Source organism: Procambarus clarkii, chromosome 1 (assembly GCF_040958095.1).
Source record: "Procambarus clarkii isolate CNS0578487 chromosome 1, FALCON_Pclarkii_2.0, whole genome shotgun sequence".
Lineage (NCBI taxonomy): Eukaryota > Metazoa > Arthropoda > Malacostraca > Decapoda > Cambaridae > Procambarus > Procambarus clarkii.
Genome location: NC_091150.1, coordinates 19,213,678 through 19,225,964, shown reverse-complemented (window position 1 = coordinate 19,225,964; position 12,287 = coordinate 19,213,678). Strand labels below are relative to the sequence as shown.

General features: G+C 46.8%; 1 protein-coding gene across 6 annotated transcripts in view; it reads right to left on the bottom strand.

Annotated features, from left to right (window-relative positions):
* The window catches only part of LOC123753985 (prolyl endopeptidase), a 103,331-nt gene that overhangs the window by 74,144 nt on the left and 16,900 nt on the right, over positions 1-12,287 (bottom strand). For all 6 annotated transcript variants that reach the window (XM_069329756.1, XM_069330787.1, XM_069328723.1 and 3 more), the window contains exons 3-5: positions 8,219-8,442; positions 4,149-4,326; positions 3,742-3,834 (exon numbers count right to left, since the gene is read on the bottom strand). In XM_069329756.1, coding sequence (XP_069185857.1) covers positions 3,742-3,834; positions 4,149-4,326; positions 8,219-8,442 — 495 coding nt within the window. The remainder of the gene's footprint in view (positions 1-3,741; positions 3,835-4,148; positions 4,327-8,218; positions 8,443-12,287) is intronic.

Sequence of the window (12,287 nt, the reverse complement as noted above, 5' to 3'; positions counted from 1 at the left end):
AAGGAAAAACAGGGACTTACCCGGACGGCGGTCAGTCCTCACTCCTTAAAGCGAAGCAAAGACAATAAGCTGCAACCGCCAACTCAATGTAACACAGGCCCTATGAGAACCAGGGACATTAACAAGGTAGCGAGCAGCCAGGACCCTGTTCGCCCTCCAAAAACCCTGTGCTCGAATGTCAACCCAAGACATGTTGCCAAAGATGGCAGCCAAAGCAGCAAACTTACACATGTCGTGGGGCACGAGGATAGACCGCAGGCTGTGTAGCCTTATTAATCCTGCTGACGACCTGACGATCCCGGGAACAGGGAAGAAGGGAAACCAGATCAACCCACAGCGCATCCCCAGCCACCAAAGCCGTGGAGCACAAATAACAGCGAAGAGCCGCAACTGGACAAAACACATTATGCACCCCCAGCCTGACCAACCAAGCATCATAAACCCATGAACTCCTCCAGAAAGCAGCAGTCCCATTCTTCGCCAGAAAAGAAGGAGACGGCTGCAACCGAACAAACCTACCACCAGGACCAACAGAGCAGAAACCCCTGTGCCGGAGGAGAGCATGAAGCTCCCTGACCCGACCCCCAGAGGCCAGTACCAACAGGAAAAAAAAAAAAAACAGCGTTGAATGTAATGAAACACCATTTTCTGGGTGAGCCCAGAGGTTCCCTGGAGCTTATCAGGCTAATGTATGTTATATTAGGCCGGGATATTAGCTATGGAGTTCAGACCTACCAGGGACCATGAGCCAGAACCTGGCCCCTTCAGAGAGGAAGCAGGGAGCAATGACCCTGGAAACCCCTCCCCCCTGTGGTTGGGGTTTTTTCCCTATCTGCTATCGAATAGGGTTAGGCACCCAGAAAGGTAGGCATAACGAAACAAACCACACATGGTAAGACACTAACAACAAAAACCGAACAGAGAGGTAGAACTCCCTACAATCCCAAGGAAACAAACGTTACACACTACTGCCGCGCCGCTCATCCGCACAGCCGACCCCTTCCGAGAGGGGGAGGGGGCGGGCCCTGGACCTCACTGGCTGCATAGCACTCCAGTTCGGAAGCTAAGCTTCAATAAACACCGACCGGTGGGGGGGAGGGTTGCCAGGGAGCCTCCGGGGCTCACCCAGAAAATGGCGTTTCATTACATTCAACGCTGGTTTTTTGAGGGGAGCGATTATGGCTCCCTGGAGCTACATACCCAAAGAGAAAGAAAAGAACGGGCTGACCCAGGAGGCGGCTGTCACAAACTCCACAACACGAAGTCGAGACAACAGGGTGCAACCTGAGACCCAAAGCAACACGAGAACGCCCAAGAGCAGACACGCTCACAAAATAACGGGCAGCCAGGAACCTGTGCAACCTCCAAATCCCCGCACGTCGAAATGAGCACAAGACATGTTACCAAACACGTCAGCGAAAGCTGCAAACAACCGAATGGCACGGGTGCAAGGATAGATCGCAGGCTGGAAGACTAAATAATCCTGCGGACGACCTGGGAGACCCGAGCCCTGGAACAGGGAACGAGGGAAACCGGGTCAACCCAAAGTGCATCCCCAGTCACGGCACGCAGGTAACGGCGAAGAGCCGCAACTGGACACAACACATGATGCACCCCGGTCGAACCAACCAAGCATCGATAACCCAAGGACCCCTCCGGAAAGCAGCCGTCTCGGTCTTCGCCAGGAAAGACGGAGAAGGATGCAAACATACAAACCTACCACCAGGATCAATAAAGCAGAAACCACTGCACCAGAGGAGCTGGAAACTCCCTGACCCAACCCCCCAGAGGCCAATGCCAACAAAAATAGGGCCTTTGAAAAACAATCTTGAACCGAAGGGGCTACCACAAACCGAGGAGAAGAAAGATAAGAGAGCACCCTGACCAAGGACCAGGACCAAGGCACATAAGCAGGCCGGAGGTGAAACAAAGCACGAGAAAGCATACGGAACGGGACGGATGTGACGTCCACCCCGAATGCAAGCTGGAGTGGCTCCGCCAGAGCCGCACAATACGAAGCTACAGTAAGAAGCATCAAAAGACTGTCCTGAAAAACCAAGAAAAGACAAGACAACCCGATGCGAAAGAGAAGACAACCTACGAAGAGCAAAAAAAATTACGATAAAAAGCGCCAGGAAACTGCATTCTGTCACCGAGACGAAGCTCGTAGGTGGGACACCATCAACAAAGTCACCTGATCACCATAGAGATGGTGATACACCCGCATCAAAAGACCAGACGCAAAGAGCCGAGGAGAAGGCCGAACCAGCCAAGTACCGGACCAGTCCGACCTGCCGAAAAAGGCAGAGCTTGAGGTTATCTTGAGTTGATTTCGGGGCTTTTTTTAGTGTCCCCGCGGCCCGGTCCTTAACCAGGCCTCCACCCCCAGGAAACAGCCCGTGACAGCTGACTAACTCCCAGGTACCTATTTACTGCTAGGTAACAGGGGCATAGGGTGAAAGAAACTCTCCCCATCATTTCTCGCTGGCGCCCTGGATCAAACCCGGGACCACAGGATCACAAGTCCAGTGTGCTGTCCGCTCGGCCGACCAGCTCCCCACCTGCTGAAAAGCTGAAGAGCTGCGGGAAACGCCCCCGGGTTCAGGCACTGATCAAGCAGCATCAGAAAATAAAGCTGGGCCGGCCACCAAGGGGCCACAAGGACTACTCTCCTTGGGAAGGACTCCAACCGAGTCAGAACCCGAAGCAACAGCTGGACCGGGAAAAGAGGTACAGGTAACTCCACCTCGACAAGTCCTGCTGAAAGGCATCCACCATGAACGCCTCGCAGGCGGGGAAGGGTGCCACATAGAATGGGAGACGCCGAAACCATATCGCCGTGAAGATGTCCATGTTTGGGAGTCCGTATGTCCGGCAGTCAACGAAATGAGTCGGCAACGACTGGCCAATCCATAAACAAAGGAATGAACAGAGACAGGCTGTCCGCCAGGACGTTGGACACTTCCCAGACATGAACCGCACGGAGAGCCAAATCCCGAGAATCCAGCAGACGAGATACTCGAAGGGGCCAACCCCAAAGAGGCAAGGACCGAAGAGAACCCCCGTGTTTACGGCAATGAACCACCAGAGAACAGTATGAATGGAGCTGGATGGTAGAGCCCTGAGTGATCCAAACCCTACGAAGCGCAAACCAGACAGCCGCGAACTCCCGAACCATGCTGTGAGCCCGGGGGAAGGATGGACCCCACCGTACTCGGCCGACCTGGTGAGTACTGTATTGGTCACAAAGCCCCAGCCGAGAGACGACCCGTCCGTGAACACACCGAGCGAAGGCTTGGGGAGGCGCCAAGGCACGGAACCCCGAAAACCCGAAGAGGAAGCCAGCGACGCATCACCAACACAAGGTCCCCAGAGGACAAACCCAAGGATCATGAGAGAGGCGGAAGAGGCGTCCCCGAAGGAACCAAAACAGACGCCGAAGCCAAACCCAACCCGACGGGTAAACCAGCACAATATTGCTTCCATGAGGTATTTAAGTGTAAATTTATGAACCTTCTGGAGGTCATTTCAAGTTGAATTGAGAATTCTCCAGTCTTCCTTACTCTATATTCATAACATAGCATGAGTGTGTTGAAAACATCCCTGCTGTATCGGGGATGAGAAAGACAAACTGTCCTGGTTGAAAATTTGCAAAGTGTGTGGGGAAGCAGGACTTCCCCGAGGGAATAACAGAGTAGCTTTTAGCTCCAAACTATTTTTTAAATCAACGGCATAACATACCCCGTAAAAGATGCCCTTATGATCATGAGTCCATGTCAGACTCGAGAACTTTACTTTCTCTAGCACCTCTGGGAAGTCTTCTCCTGTTGATACCTGCAGAACGGGACAAGACAGTCTCAATTTACAAAACTTTGAATATACAGTAGTTAAAAACATTTTTATATATGCTGCACATGATTATCAAAATCCATATTCAAAAAATATTAATAAAGTTCACAAATTTGCAAATAGATTCTAGTCAACTATTTCCTATGCAATACCAAATAGAAGCTCCAAGAAATAAAGAAATCCTCCCCAACACTTAACATACTGTATGATAACTAGATATTCCAAGTCTAAAGAAAAACTGATTGAATGATAAACTAATCATGAAGTTTTAAAACAAGCAATAAAATTAGGAAGAATACCTTCTTGAAGTGCACAGTTATCCAGTCAGAGCCACTACTACTAAGACCATATGCATAAATTTCTCCATCTTCACTGAAAGCAGAACCTGATATAGCCACAGTCCCATCTTCTGAGAGCTTATTTGGGTCAAGAAATACACGTGCTTCTCCCTCAATAGTGTCTTGAACATACATCACACTGAAGATAATGAATACAATTGTTAATTGAGGTAATAGACCAATAAACTTAAGTTACCCACTTAAGCACTAATATGGCAATGAAATGGTTATTTTTCCCTAATTACTGCTATTTCCATTCCCTGTTTTTGTTTTACCTTAATTGTACTTCAATGTACGTACTTTTCTGCCTGTTTCTCCTGAATTTTCTCAAAAGTTTCACACGTCTGTTTACTCGTTCCATACATTTTTGTTTCTCAACAAAAGCGTGTGGTGGATGCTTCATTTACAGTAACATGACAGTAATAAACATGGAACCTTGCCTTGAGGTTACCTTGAGGTGATTCCGGGGCTTAGCGTCCCCGCGGCCCGGTCGTCGACCAGGCCTCCTCGTTGCTGGACTGATCAACCAGGCTGTTGGACGCGGCTGCTCACAGCCTGACGTATGAGTCACAGCCTGGTTGATCAGGTATCCTTTGAAGGTGCTTATCCAGTTCTCTCTTGAACACTGTGAGGGGATTGCCAGTTATGTCCCTTATGTGTAGTGGAAGCATGTTGAACAGTCTCGGGCCTCTGATGTTGATAGTTCTCTCTTGAACACTGTGAGGGGTCGGCCAGTTATGTCCCTTATGTGTAGTGGAAGCGTGTTGAACAGTCTCGGGCCTCTGATGTTGATAGTTCTCTCTTGAACACTGGGAGGGGTCGGCCAGTTATGTCACATATGTGTAGTGGAAGCGTGTTGAACAGTCTCGGACCTCTGATGTTGATAGAGTTCTCTCTCAGAGTACCTGTTGCACCTCTGCTTTTCAACGGGGGTATTCTGCACATCCTGCCATGTCTTCTGGTCTCATGTGATGTTATTTCTGTGTGCAGGTTTGGGACCAGCCCCTCTAATATTTTCTACGTGTAAATTATTATGTATCTCTCCCGCCTGCGCTCAAGGGAGTACAGATTTAGGCTCTTTAGTCGGTCCCAATAGTTTAGATGTTTTACTGAGTGGATTCTAGCAGTAAAGGATCTGCATGCTCTCCAGGTCAGCAATTTCTCCAGCTTTGAAAGGGGCTGTCATTGTGCAGCAGTACTCCACTCTAGAGAGCACAAGCGTTTTGAAAAGTATCATCATCGGTATAGCATCTCTAGTGTGAAAAGTTCTTGTTATCCAACCTGTCATTTTTCTTGCAGTTGTGACGGCTACTTTATTGTGTTTTTTAACCCTTAAATGGCGCATAGCTATATACCATTTGACACCCACAGGCGCATACCAAAAAAAAAAAAAAAAAAATTATTTTTTCTTCCTAACCTGTTAATTTGTGTTCACTGATCACGGGAAAAATAATAAAAAAATCCTAAGTGGCATATATTGCCTGCTATAGGGCGAGGAATTCTGGCAAAAAATAGGCGCTGACTCAGCATTCGTCCCAGGTGGTCTGTTGATCGCCAGCTGTCAGGCCGGAGTTGCCACAAAGAGATAATTACCTAATTATTTCAATGTCTCTGATTGATTTTTCGTAGTTTTTTTGCTGTAATATTATTCAATAGTGTGTAGTGTGATATATTTATATAATAAAATGAGTGAATCATCACTGTACTCAAAAATATGGTGTGCATATTGTTGATTCAATTATGTTCATCAAACAGTGAACAAATACTTTGTCAGTTATTACACTACATACACAGGTTATATATAAGTATCTGCATGTTTTGTTCACCATAACTGTACATCTAAGCTTGTATGGTGAGTAAAGGCACAAAGACGTAGGACCTCACACAGTCAGCTGATGGCTGCCGCCCTCAAGGCCAGCTCAAGGTTCTTGTCTATGTCCGATATGAGGATGAGAAAAAGTACTGGAGCAAGCACAGTATCCTGGGGGACTGAGCTCTTCACGGTTGATGAGCTGGATTTTGTTTTGTTGACTATTACACATTGGGTTCTGTTAGTCAGGAAATTGTAGATCCATCTGCCTATTTTTCCGGTAATTCCTTTTGAACGCATTTTATGTGCAATAACACCATGGTCAAATTTATCAAAAGCTTCTGCGAAATCTGTGTAAATTACATCAGCGTTTTGTTTGTCTTCCATAACATCTAATGTCATGTCATATAGTGGTCCAGCAACTGCGACAGGCAAGAGCGCCCTGTTCTGAAACCATGTTGTCCGGGATTTACAGGTTACAGAACCTGTAACAATTTACATTATTTCTTATGGGAAAATTTGTTTTGAGTTACAATCCGTCTCTGGGAACGGATTAAATTCGTAAATGGAGGTACCATTGTACTGTACTGTACTATTTGAGAGGATGGGTTGACATATTATCACAAGTTCTCATTGTTTTTACATCATAAATTTACGGAAGAAGTCTGAAGGGTTCTAATTAGAATGGCTATTTATGGTCAAACTGATGTAAATTTCATCTTTGTTGAAGTTTCAGATCAATTTGCTTATGTCTAGCATTACAGAGATCAAGAAATATATTTACATGTATAAGTATTTGTTCTATCAAATACTGATATACAGTATCATCATTACACACAGAAAAAAATCACAATAGCGTGATGCATCAAATGAACAAATCCACAAGGACTGTGACGAAGGTTCGAACCTATGTCCGAGAGGATCCCAGACGCTGCCTTAATCGACTGAGCTACGACACGGTAAAAGAATTGCAACCGGAAGTTCTACTGACCTTACTCGGATCCTGCAGCCTCTCCGAGACACAAACCAGGATTTTACACAATTCCTCCATGCACCCGAGCTCTGTCAATAAGCTGTTCTCCCTCTTCGCCATTACTTCATTACACACAGAAATCACAATAGCGTGATGCATCAAATGAATTGTGTGTAATGAAGTAAGGGCGAAGAGGTAGAACAGCTTATTGACAGAACTCGGGTGCATGAGGGAATCGTGTAAAATCCTGGTTTGTCTCTCGGAGAGGCTGTAGGATCCGAGTAAGGTCAATAGAACTTCCAGTTGCAATTCTTTTACCATGTCATAGCTCAGCCGATTAAAGCAGTGCGTGGGATCCTCTCGGACGTAGGTTCGAACCCTCATCACGGCCCCTTGTGGATTTGTTCAGTATCATTATCTCTTAAGGAACTGTCCATAAATTATGAAAGGTGCAGACTCGCTGTATCGTCCTCATCAGTACTGTATTACTTGCATTCGACCGTTGTGTTAGGTCCTTATTGTGCTTAGCTTCATCATCCGAAACGACCCTTATGTTCTTCAAACAATAAGGTCTGAATTTCCCCTACAGAGAGCGATCTTTCAACACCGCATCGGACAGGTGTCTGGGAGTCAGAGGCATGTGCACCAACCATGATTGCTCACTTGGAACTGAGCCAGCCAGAAGCCCTAGGACATTCTGGGAATTTTGATCATGACTCGACTGCCTCTCACTGGAGGTCCCAAGAGTCCATTTCGTACACAACCTCCGGCGTGCGCGTTTTGAATGGGTACGAAACATTTAAAAAGTGTTTTCTCGGCACGCACAGTTTCCCACCGACTGAGTTTTCTCGGCCGGTGCAGTCCAGTGGTTGAAGAATTCCCATAGAGCTAAATTAAATGTTGAGGGAATTCTCAAAGTGCCACGTTAAATGCATAGGGAATTTTCTATGCCATGTTAACAGTTTAGGGAATTTTCATAGTACTTGTCTACTGAGAGTTAAAAATGACACATCACACTTGTAGTACACCACCACTATTGTAATATAAGTGAACAAAACAAAAGAACCTTCAAAGATAACGATTATTCTCATGGGCAAATGAATTAAACTCCTCTCATACTAGTAACCCACAGGCCCACCCACATAAAACTATAAAACAGTGTACAATAAATGATCATATAGGCAAGTCTCACATTCTTATTATAATCTCGTAATGTAAAATAAATTACCTTACTTTGTAATAGCTTACCTTTGATTTTGCAAACCAGTATTCATGAAGAAGAAATATCTGTTTCCTCTGCGAAATGGGCAGGAATACTTTGGGTAATCCCACAATTCTGTCAATTTTGATTTTATCCTCTCACGTCCATGGCATTTTTCTAGATATGGCACCGTTATAGCATTTTGAGCATCTACAAATGCCTTAGTTTCTTCAGAGTCTGGATCTTCCAGCCATCGGTAGGGATCTGCTACCTAATAAAAAATTAAAAAGCCAGCGTTGAATGTAATGAAACACCATTTTCTGAGTAAGACCCGGAGGCTTCCCCCGGAGCTATACCGGGCTGATGTGCATATACTAGACCGTGGCAACAGTCAGTCGATGGAGTTCCAGCCCTACCGGGGATCAGCGCCAGAACCTGGCCCCCTCAAGAGGCGCACGAGGAGTAATGGCCTATAGACAGCCCCATGTAGTTGGAAGCAGTCTATGTCTACCATCTACCAGGTAAGATACCCAGAGAGGTAGGAATTCCAAAACAAACTAAAGCTGGTTAAAAACTGCAACCGAAAGCCGAACAAGCAAGCATAACTCCCCAATCCAAAAAAAGTAAATCAGCATGACGTCACCACAGCCACTGCACTGCTGTCTGCGCAGCTCTCCCCCTCCCCAGGCTGGGGAAGGGGGGCCCCCCAGACCTCCTGTACCGGCTACCCAATCCCAGTTCAGAGGCTGGATATCAAAAACGAAAAAAAACGCCGACCAGAGGGAGGGAGGGATGCCGGGAACCTCCGGGTCTCACCCAGAAAATGGCATTTCATTACATTCAACGGTGATTTTCTGTGGAGAGCCCCTTCGGCTCCAGGGAGCTACCTAACCAAAGATAAAGTCAAAGAGGGACTTACCCGGGAGGCGGCTGCCACTCGCTCCTCAACTCGAAGCCGAGACAACTGGCTGCATCCTGCGACCCAAGGCTACACACGCCCGAGAAGGACCAGAAACATTAACGAGGTACCATGCGGCCAAGACCCTGTTTGACCTCCAAAAGCCCCATGCCCAAATGTCAGCCAAAGACATATTACCAAAAACAGCAGCCAAAGCCGCAAACTTACAAACATTGTCGGCATGGGAATAGATCGCAAACTGGCTGGACTGAATAATCCTGTGAATGACCTAGGAGACCCGCGCCTTAGAACACAGAAGAAGGGAAACTGGGTCAACCGAAAGCGCATCCCCTGCCATGGAGGCCGTGGTGCGCAACCAGACACAAAACATGATGCACCCCCAGCCGAACCAACTAAGCATTAATGACCCAAGGACCCCTCTGGTAAGCAGCAGTCTCATTCTTCGCCAGAAAAGGAGACAGCTGCAAACTAACAAAATGACCACCAGGATTGAAGGAGCAGAAGCCCCTGTGCAAGAGAAGAGCACGAAGCTCTCCGACCTGACCCCCAGAGGCCAATACCAAAAAGAAAATTGCCTTAGAAAAAGTCCTGAACCGAAGGGGCCACCACAAACCGAGGAGAAGAGAGAAAAGAGAGCACCCAGTTCAATGCTAGGAGGTGCATGAGCAGGCCGGAGGTGAAACAACGCCCGAGAAAGCTTGCGGAACAGAGCAGCTGAAAATGAAGCTGCCATTTACCCAAATCCTTGGCAAAAGCAGGAGCAGGCAAGCAGTCCTCAAGTAGGGAATAAGAAGGGTTGCCCAAGAACATCTGTAAAACTTCTGACACTTCACACCGTTCAAGCATACAAGCACAACAGAACCCGTCAAGTTCCAAGGGAAAAAGAGGGTTGTCAGCCCAATCTGTCCTCTTGAATTAATGGACTGTCACATTTTTACGTATACTCTACCTAAGGCCAAAAATTTTTGTACAGTACTTGAAAATGGTAGCAGTTCGCGAAATTGACATGCTATCGCGATTTCTGTTTTGGGTCCTCTGGTAGGTTAGGGTAAGGGCACTTTAATACAACAGTTTCTTGACATTGGGAAATCTTAGAAGGACGGGCTGTGTCAGCCAGCCAGGATGAGTTCAAAACCTCATTAACTTAGGCAAAAAGTTGATGCCAACCCAAACTCAAAGGAAGCTGGGTCCATCGCCGAAGTGAGGTCCGAATTCTGCAGAAGGCACAGCAAAAGGTGTTCACAAAATACCAAAAGGGAGACTTGTGAGGAACAAAACCTCTGGAAAGAAGTACCACACGACTGAACAGCACACGGAAACATGCACTGGGGGAACCTGTAAAGCTTCTCTGACTTTCTGGATGCTTTCCCAGGGAAAAGGAGGAATGTCATTTGCTCTCTGCCCCTTGTGTGAAAGGGTCAGGTTTTGGCTCTGGTCTCTGTAGGTTAAATGAACTCATGAAACCGATATGACTGGTAGATTGGAGCAATCTCTGCAAGATAGCTACAGGAAGCTACAAGGGGCTCCCCCAGAGAAAACAGTTTAAGCTGTACAGTACTTGATAATGTATTTTGGATTGAGATGTGTTTAATTAAAGTGCAAATGTTATTCTATCTGGATTACTTTATAATTAACATTTAATGATATTTCAGTGGAATGTTTAAAGTTTCAAGTGACATTTTTTTACTATTATAATTACAACATGATTAAACTTTGCACAACATAAAATATTAACCACATGCAAAACTTTCATAAAACTCATCAAAAGTCAACCTTGTCTCAGAATACAGAGCGCCTTGTGTTTTCTGGATGCCACTTATCTGGAAATGCCTGTTTCCAGTTTTGGGTTTATCTGAATAAAAAAGGTCTGATAAACTGGTGAGGCAGGCAGTCCGAATAAAAATGTACGAGAAAGTCGTAAGGAGAGTGCCCGCCACACCTCACTGCCCGAGGGTGGTAGGGGGGGGGCATGGGTGGGAGATGGGGCCTTGTTTGCCCAGTGACTGTCAGGCACCACTTTAGTGCCTTCTACCCTGTGATATCAAAGATTCATAGCCTATTGTTTTGATCTGTAATTAAACAGGAGAGTTCATTCTGTGATTTTGTTGGATATACAGTATTGTCAAAATCTAGGAACATCTATGCACCATGTCAGTTCTAAATGCACTTACTGTGTCAGTGAAAGCTTCAACAAGCAGGATACATAAAAGAAAGAAGTCAGTGATAACATGTGTGAAGAAAATTTAAATAATTAAGAAGGTGGAGAGTGGAATCCCGAGAAGTGTTGAATGCACTGAATACGGCACTAGGAAGATTACGCTTTCCGTTATTATTAAGGCTAAAGCTATCATCTTTGACTATTCTTCTAGAAGTGAAGGAGATAAAGCAATACAAAAGAAGTTTGTATGCATGATTGAAGTACTTCAGTCATGTCATCCTCCTCCTGCCCTAAACAGTTACCTTTCAAGAAAACCAGCATTGAATGTAATGAAACGCCATTTTCTGGGTGAGTCCCGGAGGCTCCCCGGAGCTATCCCAGGCTGATATGCTAATGTCAGACTTTGGCATCAGTCATGTGTATGGAGTTCTTAGGCCTACCGGGGACTATGGCCAGAACTGGGCCCCCTCAGAGAGGCAAGGGGAGCAATGGCCTATAGAAGCCCCCGTGTGCTTGGAAGCATTCTATGTCTGCCATCGACCGGAACAGGCACCCAGAAAGGTAAGTGCCTCAAAACAAACCCCTATTCTGATTAAAATTGCTACCAAAAGCCGAACTAGTGGATAGAACTCCCCAACCGAAAACAAGCAAACTAGTGTGACGTCACACACCGCCGCGCCGCTGTCTGCGCAGCTCCCCCCTCCCCGGGAGGGGGAAGGGGGAGCCCAGACCCTCCACGCTGGCTACCCACACCTCAGTTCCTGAGGCTGGATGTCAAAAACGCAAAAAACCACCGACCGGAGGGAGGGAGGGATGCTGGGGAGCCTCCAGGACTCACCCAGAAAATGGCGTTTCATTACATTGAACGCTGGTTTTCTGGGGGGAGCCCCGTCGGCTCCCCAGAGCTAACTACCCACAGACGGAAAAAGAGGGACTTACCCGGAAGGCGGTCGTCGCTCACTCCTCAACTCGAAGCCGAGACAACTGGCTGCAACCGCCGACCCAAAGCAACACAGGCCCGACGGGGCCCAGGGACATT